The following is a 12,005-nucleotide window of genomic DNA, read 5'->3' on the forward strand; positions in this document are numbered from 1 at the left end:
GCCGTCCCCTTCCCCACTTTCATGCTTTCATGCTTAGTTGTTGGTTCTTTTTTAGGCTGCATAACAGGTTGGTGCAAGTTACCTACTGATGAGAACCCAGGCACTTATTATTTTTACAAATTCATGACTGGTTAGAACTCTCTCCTCAATTTTTATTGGTTCGCCCAGCTTTTTGAATTCATGGACAAATGTGTAAGGCCTCTGCTCTGACATTTGTGGGTACCCTTGCTTTCCTCTTTAAGGAAAACCCAAATGCTTTTGTTTCATCATTATCAAATTGAGTGTCACTCGTGGCAGCCATTGGCTTTCTCAGTGCTTTTTTTTATTTCCCAGATGGCCACCGATAGCCACCATTTGTGTACATGGAAGCATGGCAGACGAACTTTGAATTACATTATTTTTAAAAGTAAAAGAAAAATTATTTAATTATGGCCTTAGTACGCACACATTCAATGCACCCATGTTGAAAATATATTTTTTATTATATGTTATTCTTAATTTATGGTTCCAAGATGGCAACAGCCATTTTTTAAAATAATACATTTTAAGTGGAAATGTGGTTGGCCCGGTAGCAGTGTGCAGCTGCTGTGCCCTCGCAAAGCAAACTTAAAGTATGGGGGCTGCGGGGTAAGCAGGAGGAAAGAGGTTATGACACAGGAGCAAATTGGCAACTGTAAGCAGGTCGGAACCAGTGTGCAGATGGTGGCCCTCACAAAAATAATAACTAATAAATAAATAAAAAGGACAGAGAGGGTGGGCGATGAAGAAGCAAGTGAGGAAAGTTATGAATTCCTGCAGAGTGCTGAAAAAATAATTACAAAATGTTGTCCTCGTGTCAGCAGTGGAAAGATACAAGTCATCAGAACAAAAACTATGTAACTATGTAAAGAAGAATCGTTCCAGGGAAAACACATAGCTAGGAAGGCATTCCCTAGAATAAGGATCTGCAAACTAGGATACTCAAGAAACCCATCTAATTATAATCAATAGGATGATCTAAAGCCAACTGTAAGTTTGACAGTAGGTCTTCCAAAGCATGCCTCTTAAACTGTCCTTAAGCAATACCCACAAATAGAGGTGTGCTCCTTCAAGATCCTATGTTTACTTAAGTCTGTGCAGTTTTATTTTTTTATCTGAGATGTTGTTTGAATGGAATCACTGTTTTATAAGTAAAAATGTTTATTTCAGAGGAAATCCCCCGTAAACCATGAATAAAATAGAATACAATACTCATATAAAAAGCACACTGTTAGAACTGGGGGTCTCTAGTTGGCAGAGGTATGTACCTTTGACCAAATAAGGACCCTTGCTTCTAAGTCAGGGAAAGGGGATTACACTGGCACACATGGTGCACTGTACTAGGGTCTGACAAGTAAATCAAATAACCCAATCATGGAGTCACTAATCAATACATCAATTTAACATAGGGAGCACTTGCACTGTGGCACTGAATGGCAGTGGCACAGTGCCCAAAGCATCTAAACCAGCGAAACATATCAAAAACAGAGGCGGCAATCAGTAAAAATGGAAGGGAGACTCATGCCAATGGTACCAGGTCTAACACATACCATTAAAAAAGATTCTGTAGACAAGATTCTCCCCAAATAAAATGATCAGCTAGTTAGCCACTAAAAACCATAAAGCGCTAGTTCCTTACAATAAATGTATGTCTAATCCTCCAAACATGATATAATTATTTAGACACATAAATACAATCATATTGTTATCAGTTCTTAAAATCCGTAGTTCTACATCAGACTGCCTAAGGGCCAGTTTCTGGCAGATGGGTGATATCCCCCAAAAATTTATAAAATGGTGTACAGGACCGAAAAACATTAAATGTGCTTCCATTTCAGAAAGTGACTTTCAAGTTGTTGCAAATAGTTGCACTTTTGTTTGATTGACACCATTTGCTGCAGAAAGAATTAACTGGAAAAATCCCAAATCTGAATTTTAAGAATAAAGATCTCACTTCGGCAGCTCTATCTTGTCCAATGTTCAAAGTCCAAAGAACATTTAAAGTCAAGAAATGTTGCCGTCAACCTTCCAGAGCTTGACTCAATGATCGACTATCAGTAACATGTGACCAATATCTTGATTTAACTTATTCCAAGCATTCCTTTAGTGATGGATTCAGGATTGTCCCAAGAGTCTCTCATGTCAATCTTGTAAAACCACAACTTAATGAAACCAAGGTAAATTACATATAAGATCTAGACCTTTCAATTCAGATGATACAATCCTATAGGGATGAAAGTCCTTGCTAGACCAAAGTCTTATCCAATAAATACATTTGGGGTTTAAGTTTAGCAACATGTGCTATATTCCTTAGGGCCAAATTCAAGTGCGGTGGTATCATAGGAGCTATTTGCAGCACGCTGAAAAAAGATCTAATGAATTTGTTTTCTGCTGTGACTAATTTTGAAAGATTGCAAATGCCCAACATCTGTGAACTGTATAAAGCAGCCCCAACCACTTTGGCATGGTGTTTCTCCTAAACTGACGATATGAGGTAGTATAGCTCGTATTCTGAAAAATCGTTCACTTTGTGATAGAAAGCTGAAAATTGGTACAGACATTTGTCTTTGCAATAGTAATAATATAACAGCAAGTCCCCAAGTGGATCTTGCCTAGAATGCCATATAGTCTATTCGAAATCCAAGATGGCCAACAAATATAAACAAAATATTTTAAATCTTTCGATTTTGCGTCAAATTTGGCACAAAAGTTAATGTGTACACATCAGTGCATGTCATGTGCATGCCCACGTTGAATCTAGACTGTGACATCATAAATATTAAACTAAAATGGCCACCAATAAGGATGCCAGGCATAAGTAACACACTGTAGAGAAAGTAAACTTATAATTTGCATCATTTGTGTCCTTACAACACATACTTTGAACATGTAGATAATGTTTCCATTGTAATTAAAAAATACAAGACTATATAAAATCTGATAACATTTCTAAAATATTAAACCGTGATAATTCAAATTTGTATACTTTCCTAATCTTGATAGGTTTCCACTGTAAAAGCAAAGGTTGGTGCACAGGAGGCTTACCTTTGTATTGATTTTGGCATGACTTTTTGAACCCACAGCAAATAAGTTCTTTGTATGCCTTAGATGCCTTCGGAATGGTTGTTCATTGTGGTACCATTACTCCTTTAATCTGCTTGCAGCCCTAATCATTTTAATTTGGCAATTCTTGTATGGGCTCTAAAGTCTGACCCGAAACATGGCCCCCTTGGTATGCAGATTATTTAACATGTTGAAGAAGAGCGCCTTGTGTAAGTGGATTGTTTTCAATAGTTCTGTTTCCACTTGCAAACATGAATTTGTGAGCACCATTTATTTCATGTAATGGAAAAGTGTGCCTATACATTAGTACAATGAATCTCTCAAGCTTTCCGAAGTGAACAGGCTCAACAGAACTTGGTCAATGTGACAGAAGTTTAAATGCGGGAGTAGCAAAAGACTGTGCCATCCAGGTGGCATAAGCGGCTTTCTTCCCTCTCCCATGAAAAGCCGACTTGGAGTTGCAACCTGTAATAGCATTGAAAAAGGATAGAGAGTCATAAATATCAACACCCAAGTTTTCTGCAATACTGTGAGCTGGTATGTTGCAGACTTTTTTCCGATAGCAAATGTTAACCACAATTCTTGACATCCAGTGTTTTTTAAATTAGCAATCTCAAGAACAACTACATCAGTATCTACTATATAAATCATTATTTTGGAATGACCTTCAGTTGCTGAATGGAAAAAATGAAGTAACACTTGTGTGTCCGCTTCCTCATGATTGCAAGTCAATACCATTTAGAAAATTCGTAAGTGGAGTGTAACTTGCAATTTTATCTTGACAGGTAACAATTATTTGCTTACCTGTGATGTTAATGTGTTGCACACGATAACTTAGTAAACCAAACAACTTGCGGAAATGAGCCTTTTTAGGGGCCCACCGGTGCAGGGGTTCACCCTTCTCTGTCCATGGGTCCTTAAACCAACAAAGAAGAGATTGGCACTGAAGCTGGAATTCAAAATTAACAAGTTTATTCACTTATGAGTGAGACCACGTCCATACAACAACCTCAAGTGTTCCAGGAGGTAGTGGCTTGAATACACAGACCATGGGTCTTATGTACTGTGTTTGTTGCGGAGTAAGCATGTAGACTCAAATGGAAGGTACAGTTCTTCACAGAAATAGTTATCGACAAACATGGGCAGATGGATATCACTTAATCAGCGAAGTGGGAGGGGAAACAGAACTGCTTACATCAGTAAGACATGATAGACAGTTACATTTTCAAACAGGTGCATTCTAGCAGCTACAGGCCTTTCTGAGCTCGTACATTGCTTGAGCTTAGAATAGAAGGAGTTAACTAAAGTTGAAGAATCAAGCAGAATAGAAAGGCAAGCAACAGTGAAGACGGAAGAATCACATGGCTTAACAAAATGGACGCCACAACCAAGATGGCTTCAGCTCATGCTGACAGCCATTATTTTCGATTTCCACAAACTCTGTCTTGTTTTCGTCTCCTCTAAGGAAACTGTGCCAATCTTTGCATACAGGAGTGTTAGATTCAACTCGCTCGCGAAGATCCTCACCTCTTTTTTACTCTAACACTTTGCTTGATGCTTCCAGTTATATATATATGGGTCATGTGATCAAGGCCCCACGAGGGCTGAAACGCGTTATGGCGGCATTGGTGTTGGGCACTAAATAAACGCTGGCACAAAAAGCACATTGGGTACGCTTCGTCTTTTGCCAAGGATTTTGGTTACCTGAAGGCGTTTCTTCTTCATATATATATATATATATATATATAACAATTGATGAAATTACTCCTCCGTTGGCCCGTAAGCTTTTTCTGCAGTTTAGATATAAGACCCTACCAACTAATCTTTTCTGCTCAAGGTGGCGCATGTGTCCCCTAGTAGTCGACCAATGCCCTGCGTGCAAAGCTTCAACAGAATCTATTGTTCATTTACTTTTTTTGCCCCCACTATGCGATATTGAGAAAGAAATGGTTAATACCATTGTGTAGAGCTGTTGGTCCGGGTCATTATCTTGAAATCCTGAGGCTACTGTCTACGGATACCCGAGTCTTTGGTATTTCTCGTTTCTTATACGCAGTGTGGATTAGGCGGGGAAAGTTAATGCTCTGAACTTCTATTTTCTATGTATGATTCTGTATTAATAGGAAAACGAATTGCTGTATTTTGTATACGGGATAAACTTTTTAACTGATTTTATCTAAAGGTTTTATTCCCTCACTATTGATTCTGTGATGTGATGTATATTTTTGAATCTCTGAGATTGTAATAAAAGTTTTAATTGAAAATTTATATATATATATATATATATAGTTATATATATGAGCACAAACAACCAACTTCCACCGAGTAAACCATGGAAGGAGACACGGACTCCAAGCAGGTAAGATACGGCATCTATTTTATTTAATCAGATCAGCCTCAATCCCGAAAAATTAAAAGAGAGACGCATTTCGGCTTGCTCGAAGCCTTTGTCAATCTAATTGGCGCCATTGCAATAGCAATCTATATAGCCCAAATAGCCCATCCCACCCAAGGCATAAACATAAAGAACATACTATCAGAGGCACAAAGTCACAGTGAAAAAACCATGTAAAATATATGCCAAATTCCCACCCAAAATCCAATTGTTCCGCGTTCCTTGCTTGAGTTTCTATGTAGAGTATAAAAAACTGTCAAAGCGTAAATATCAAATGTTTCATAAGAATTGGGAGGTAGCATATTTTCTATAGCTTTACCATCTAATATATTTATTTACATCCACCTCTGGAGCAGTGTTGTGTATGGTGGTACTTTCGGCAACGCAGTCCAGTAACTGCGACCTCAGTCCTTGTCTGAGTTTTCCCTTTACAGATATAGATGGCGGAAAAGACTGATTCTCGTGCTTGAAGAATTCTTCCAAATTACCATTTTTTGCCTTACACCCGATATATAATCAGAACCCCAGGATATTGCGGCATAGATTTGAAAATTTTGCAGCACAAAAATGAAAATTTTGCAGCACTAAAATGGAAATTATGCGGCATTATTGCAGCACTTTATTTTACTCGTAATCATTCCTTTTCAGCCTTAAATCAATGTAACCTGATTTAGGAGAGTATTTAACTTTGACATAGGCATTATAAACTGTCAGAGAGAGTGTTTTTGCTATATTCTCCTTTGTGGTAACATTCTGGAGCATAGGTTCAGCCAAGTACAATAGCACTGGGAGACCGCAGAGACACCCCTGACCATGAAGATGTCAGAGACCCCTCAGACCATAGAGATGGCAAAGACATGCCTGGCCAAGGAGACGTCGGTGACACCCCTTACCATAGAGACGTCAGGGATACCACTGACCATAGAGATGTGAGAGACACCCCTGACCTTGAGATGTGGGTCGGTTTTTACGAAACTCGCAGATGCTGTGCAAACGTTTTAAGCACCAAAGTCACTTAAACTAACAACATCAGATTAACTCTGAAATGCCTCAAAAGGCAAATGTTTGGAAGCGCAAATGTCACTAAAACTGCAGGCATTGACTAGGAGATCGTCCAACAAGCAAACACCACTGAACACACGACATGTGTGTGTACAGCCAATAGGAACTCCCCATTTTCTAGCTATCTGTCGGGAGACCTTTTTTCGCAGCCATAATTGGAAATATTGCGGCCATTGTGTTTCTTAACTGAGTTTGGGAATCAAAATCACGAAATGCTGGAGGGTCTGATTAAAGGCTTTCATTTAGAGTGTTGAAAAACGACTCACTGGGCGTAGTAACTACATGAACCAACTTACAAATACTACTAGATCCAGAGGAAATATTGTATCACAGTGAGGTGCAGAATCGAATGCTTGAGTGCAGACTCAAGATATATCCCAATGATGAGGTCCAGCAAGACCCAAACACGTCATAATATTTGCTATTGTATTCGCTATTACCCTGTGCAAATTTGTAAAAGAATAAGTGTCGGTGTCCAAAGTTTTCCTTAAGATCCTGCTGCCTATGTTGTTTAATGTTCTGGTTGCTTAATAGCAAGGCAGTCTATTCAATTCAACCTCAGGTCTCTCATCCACTACCATACATTCAGTGCGCCTCAACCTCAATTCTTTATGCTATTTTTAATCCCTGGCTTTTATCACTGTTCTCATCTTTCTCTTACTCCTTCAATCCACCTTTCTGCCTATCTCTCGCTTGTTCTGATGATGATGGAAAACAAGTACCATGTCCATAAAAATGAGTACCAGTGGGGTGACATGCACCACCGCTCAGGTTAAGCACTAGATTAACCCTCCTTTTTGAAACCGGTCGCTTTTTGTAAACATGGTGATTTAGACATTTACCTTCATTTTGTGTCACACCCAAACTTGTTGAGTGTGACACATTGTACTTATGACAGTTTGGAACTACCAGCGAAAAAAAGGCTTGGAACGCCACCTACGGAGGATCTGATTATGATCATGCTGAAAAACCTGTTTTGGGGAAAAACGTATGTTATCACCCAAAATGCAATTATGAATTAGGGACAAACTGCACTCAACTCAGGAGTTTGTGTCTGCAATTTGCATCAGGATAAGAATGGTACAGACTGCAAGAGCGGATTTCTCAAAAATGTCACTTAGCACACCCACTAATTGGTAGAATATTGTGCAAGCTGTATGCTAATCCACAGTCCTGAAAATGCAAACTTTAATCGGAAGCAAACTGCACACTTACTAATATGTGCACCCCGAGTTAACTCCAATTAACAGGTGTACAATTTGCATCTGTATTTTGTGGGTCCATCAGGATCAGGCCCTTAATCTTCTGCCTGGTGCTAGCGCTGTGGTACTGTTTGGGTCGTGATCTATGTTATCAATATTTCCACTGGTGAGTACTTGAAACTTCAGTTTTTGTGGACACACAATCTGTCACTCTCATACAGTGCACAGATGCTATTTGCTAAGTCTGCAGATATTTGCGAAATCCTATCATATGAAATGGAAATACCTAGTTTATGGAACTTGTCTATAAGTTCTTGTCTATACGTTCTTGATTTCTCATTTGACTGTGGATAGAAAGAGCAATTTATATAGACAGAGGAGTTTGTTTGAAGAGTCTGTTCTTGAATTCTGTTCACTGTTAAACATAAGTAATTCGGAAATAAACAACGCTATGTTGGTAGTGGCTGTTTCACAGGAATACTTATATTATTTCGGATCCATCAAGTATCGTATTAACAAGGGAAAGAAGCGATTCCGGATGTAATCAGTTTCTATAATCATCCCCAAGCATTCCATAACATTTTTCAGATTTCTTTTTCATGTCCCTTCTAACAATGTTTGCTGCATTAGCTATATTTACGGCGTCAAAATCTGACTTGTCACAGTCAAATCCTAATACGGATCCTACGTCATCTTCGAAATCTAAAAAGAAATTTATTTCTTCATTGTATGCCTTCAAACCTCTTGTATTTCTGAGAATCGTCTCTTTTAGTCTTGTAGAGTTAACCTTACCTGCAGTGAAATCGAGCTTGTTTTAATCTGCTTGTGTAAAGGTTTACTAAGTCACAGAGTTAGAATTTTTTTTTAACATCTCCCACTCACAAATCTTTCAGATAAGATGCAGTCCCGGATAGAACTAGAGCTATTCCTTCTACTGGAAGGCGATTCGTTTTTATTATTTCGTACACTCAAGGTGGCGCCTGTATAGGTGATGTGGACATCACTTCTGGCGGCGCCTACGCCACGTGGAACAGACCTATGCCACCTGTGGCTGCGCAGAGGTACTGCTCGCAAAAAATCTTCTGGATCCAGTCGGACGCCTGGGAAAATTCAAAGGTAAGGGATGTGCAGCTAGATATTGTCTCTACCAGATATGGTGTTATCAAAGGTAAGTAACTTGTTCAGCTATATCATTTGTATGTACCTGGTAAAAGCTTCCTCAGAAGCCCTCGTAATAACTATATATTACCAATGATCACCTGTGACAATATTGACAGTATGGTTCTTGGTTAAAAGAGTAAAATATTCAATGCACTGTTGGGACTTTGAATCTGTCACTGTGTAGCATTGAGGTCATTCTTGAAATAAGATCTTTCACAAATGCATTTGTCGAAATATAAGAAAAGATACATAAATATTTGTTTATTGTTTTATTTTTAGGAAGGAGATGTTTGGCCTAATTCATCAGTGGATGTAAATGTTATTTTTAAACCTCAAGAGCCCAAGGTGTACCAATGTACTATTTACTGCGATATCACAGGTGAGGTACCTAGAAGACAAATGAGACATTGTTTGATTATTCCAGTGGTTTGGGCGCTCTGTATTTCTCACAGTGGTCTGATGTTAATTGGTCTTTTGAGATGTTATTAAAAGTCATTTTCGACTGAAGCTTTTCATGTCTAGAATGCAAATTCGTTATTAAAAACCATTACCAATGAATTGTTACAAAAATGTTATAAAATCAATACTTAGAGTGAGAGCATAGAATCATTTATGTTGCAGATTTGTGTCAGGTTTTGCAGAGGAGCTAGAAGGAAGCTAGAATGATGTTACTTCTATCCAGAGAGTGCCAGTCTTGTCAATGGCTGCCAAGACTTGCTATCCGCTTCCTGGCTTCCCTTAGGAGTATTGCTGTCGTCCTAGAAACCTCCAAGTAGGGCCGAATTGGTCATTCTGCAATGCTAGGATTGCCCCAACGGCATACAGGCTAAGGGTTCGATTTCAGAACAGAATGCGCTGTCGTGGTCCATTATCATGCAGCGTCGGGCTGGTTTGAACATTTCTGCTAAGGCTGATTTTGATTTCCAGTTCATCCCTGCCACCAGTTCCAGGTCTCTTGTTATTATCAAAGGTAACTGATATATCTCCGGTACAATAAGGCATGTTTGAGATACTCCTCAAGTTATAACACTGGAATCAAAGGAATGTTCCACAGAAGAATATCCATATTCTTGTCTCCAATTAAAACTAGTTGTTGTTACCCATTCATCTTGCACCACTTATCAAGCTACTTCCCCACCACTGGCTAGATCGTGTGCATTAACCCCTACTTGAACCCCTGGGAGTTCCACCATATATCCTATACAATATCGCATTAATGTACTCCATGTTCTATAACCCTAGGAGGATTCGATGTACACCTGACCTCATATACTCAATATGTCTTCTTTCCCTCTTCTGTTCATGATTGCCTCTAGTCTTCTGTAGCCTTTAACTCCACTATGTATGTGTTCCATACCACTCCTCCTGACTCTCCCCTCTCCGGGCATCTGTCTCTACACCTCCCAACTTCCTCAAGTTCTTGAGCTATCCTCCCACCTCCAGTGCCCAATCTGATTTCCAGGACATAGCTGTGTGGATGTTTCAACAGGACCAGTGCCAAATCTATAAATCTGAAGAGGGATTTTGTCTTTAGTCCTGATGTGAGGCCCAATTAACATATTAAAAGGTTCAATTTCACCGTTCTGCACATTATTTCTATCAATGTTTCCAGCGCCTTCCCCCAGAACTGCAGTATACGTGGGCCCCTCGCCATCATATGAAGAAAATCTGCATCTGCCTTGTGATAGCGGAATCAATTGAAACAAGCTCCCTGAAATGTGTTCTGCGTTCAGGGGTACGGGTTGTCTGATACAAGCAGTTAAAATAGGTATATTTCAGTCTTGGATTCCTGGAGATCTTCTGTACAAACTCGGACAGGCAACCATGACTTATCTGTTATGTCTTTCACTAGACAAAGTTACTAATTTATCATTCACCTGCTACAGATCGGTCCCTTTTTAGGGATAGTAAGAAAGAATGCAGTACTGCCACTGCCCCCTTCTCCCAACCCTGCGTGAGCATCAGTTGTAGTGTAGGCAACACAACCGTATCAGTAAGCCACAACGGACGCAGCGAGTGTACCAATGCACTGTCTATGAGGAATTGGCTAGAGCCCAACCCATTTGTGCCTTATAAGTCTTGCATTGGGTGTAAAGTCCCATGAACATAAAAGTCGCCCAGCTTCAATATCCCAGCATCCACCCAAGGTCGGTTGTCATGCGTATCAAGATTTGACCTGGCAAAAACTATGGGTGACAGTGGGCAGCTCTGCTTAGTGTTTCTGTTTATCGCCAACTACTCTGATTTGTTTGTTTTTTTATCTGATAATTGAGCATTTTTAATTTTTACAGCATGCATATCACAGTCATGAATGGTTTAATGTCAGCACCATGTTCAAATGGAAACAGGCATTGAGATACAGTTCTTCAACAAAAAAAAAAGAGGTCACCAAGTGGCATAATCATATGTATGGAAGACAATGTGTAAGCAAAGGAGATTGCAGCGTCTGGTCCTGCTATCATTAATCAATAAGAAGATTTGGTTTAAACCAAACAATAATGAAGAACAGCAAACTCAGAACATTTGAGCATGCCAGCACACTCGCTTATTGTAAACGTATGCCCATCTACAATGCAACATCACTTCGGACAATAGGCATAATGCGGAAGGAAGAAGTCTGTGTGGTTTAGATGGCACTCCTTGCAAGAGTCGGGTGTCTGGAGAGCCCACAGCCTCCACAGGGGTCAGCGCTCCCCTGGGGGATTTTGTTGTGTGCGGCAGAGCAGACTGGAGTGCAACCAGAATAGTGTTTCAACTGGACTCAAGAGGGTACTTATGCAATCCCCTCGAGTCTTCTTTGTGCAGTGCAACGCTCTCAGTCTGGACCCACGTTTTCATGGATTGTTCCCATATAGTGACAGTGGGGGGATGAGAGTTGGCGATTTCCACTTCCAAATAATTAGGTGTTTGACCAGTAGCAGCCTCAAATCAATGAAGCGGCGGTGGCCCTGTGTTTTTTATGGAAGTTTGGGTCTATTCCCAGCAGCTCTAGGACATGTAAGAGAGCTCGCACCCAAGGGTATCGAAGGTTTTTTTGTAATGTCAATTGACATCGCCAGATGGTAGGATCCCTCTGTCTGTGTATTATCTATCAGGCTGAACAG

At 39.8% G+C, this 12,005-nt stretch overlaps 1 protein-coding gene across 1 annotated transcript in view; it reads left to right on the plus strand.

Annotated features, from left to right (window-relative positions):
* The window catches only part of HYDIN (HYDIN axonemal central pair apparatus protein), a 2,467,744-nt gene that overhangs the window by 489,999 nt on the left and 1,965,740 nt on the right, over window positions 1–12,005 (plus strand). Inside the window, exon 10 of the mRNA XM_085640020.1 lies at window positions 9,181–9,280. Within this exon, the coding sequence (XP_085496146.1) occupies window positions 9,181–9,280 (100 nt within the window). The remainder of the gene's footprint in view (window positions 1–9,180; window positions 9,281–12,005) is intronic.

This window comes from Triturus cristatus, chromosome 12 (assembly GCF_964204655.1).
Source record: "Triturus cristatus chromosome 12, aTriCri1.1, whole genome shotgun sequence".
Taxonomy (NCBI): domain Eukaryota; kingdom Metazoa; phylum Chordata; class Amphibia; order Caudata; family Salamandridae; genus Triturus; species Triturus cristatus.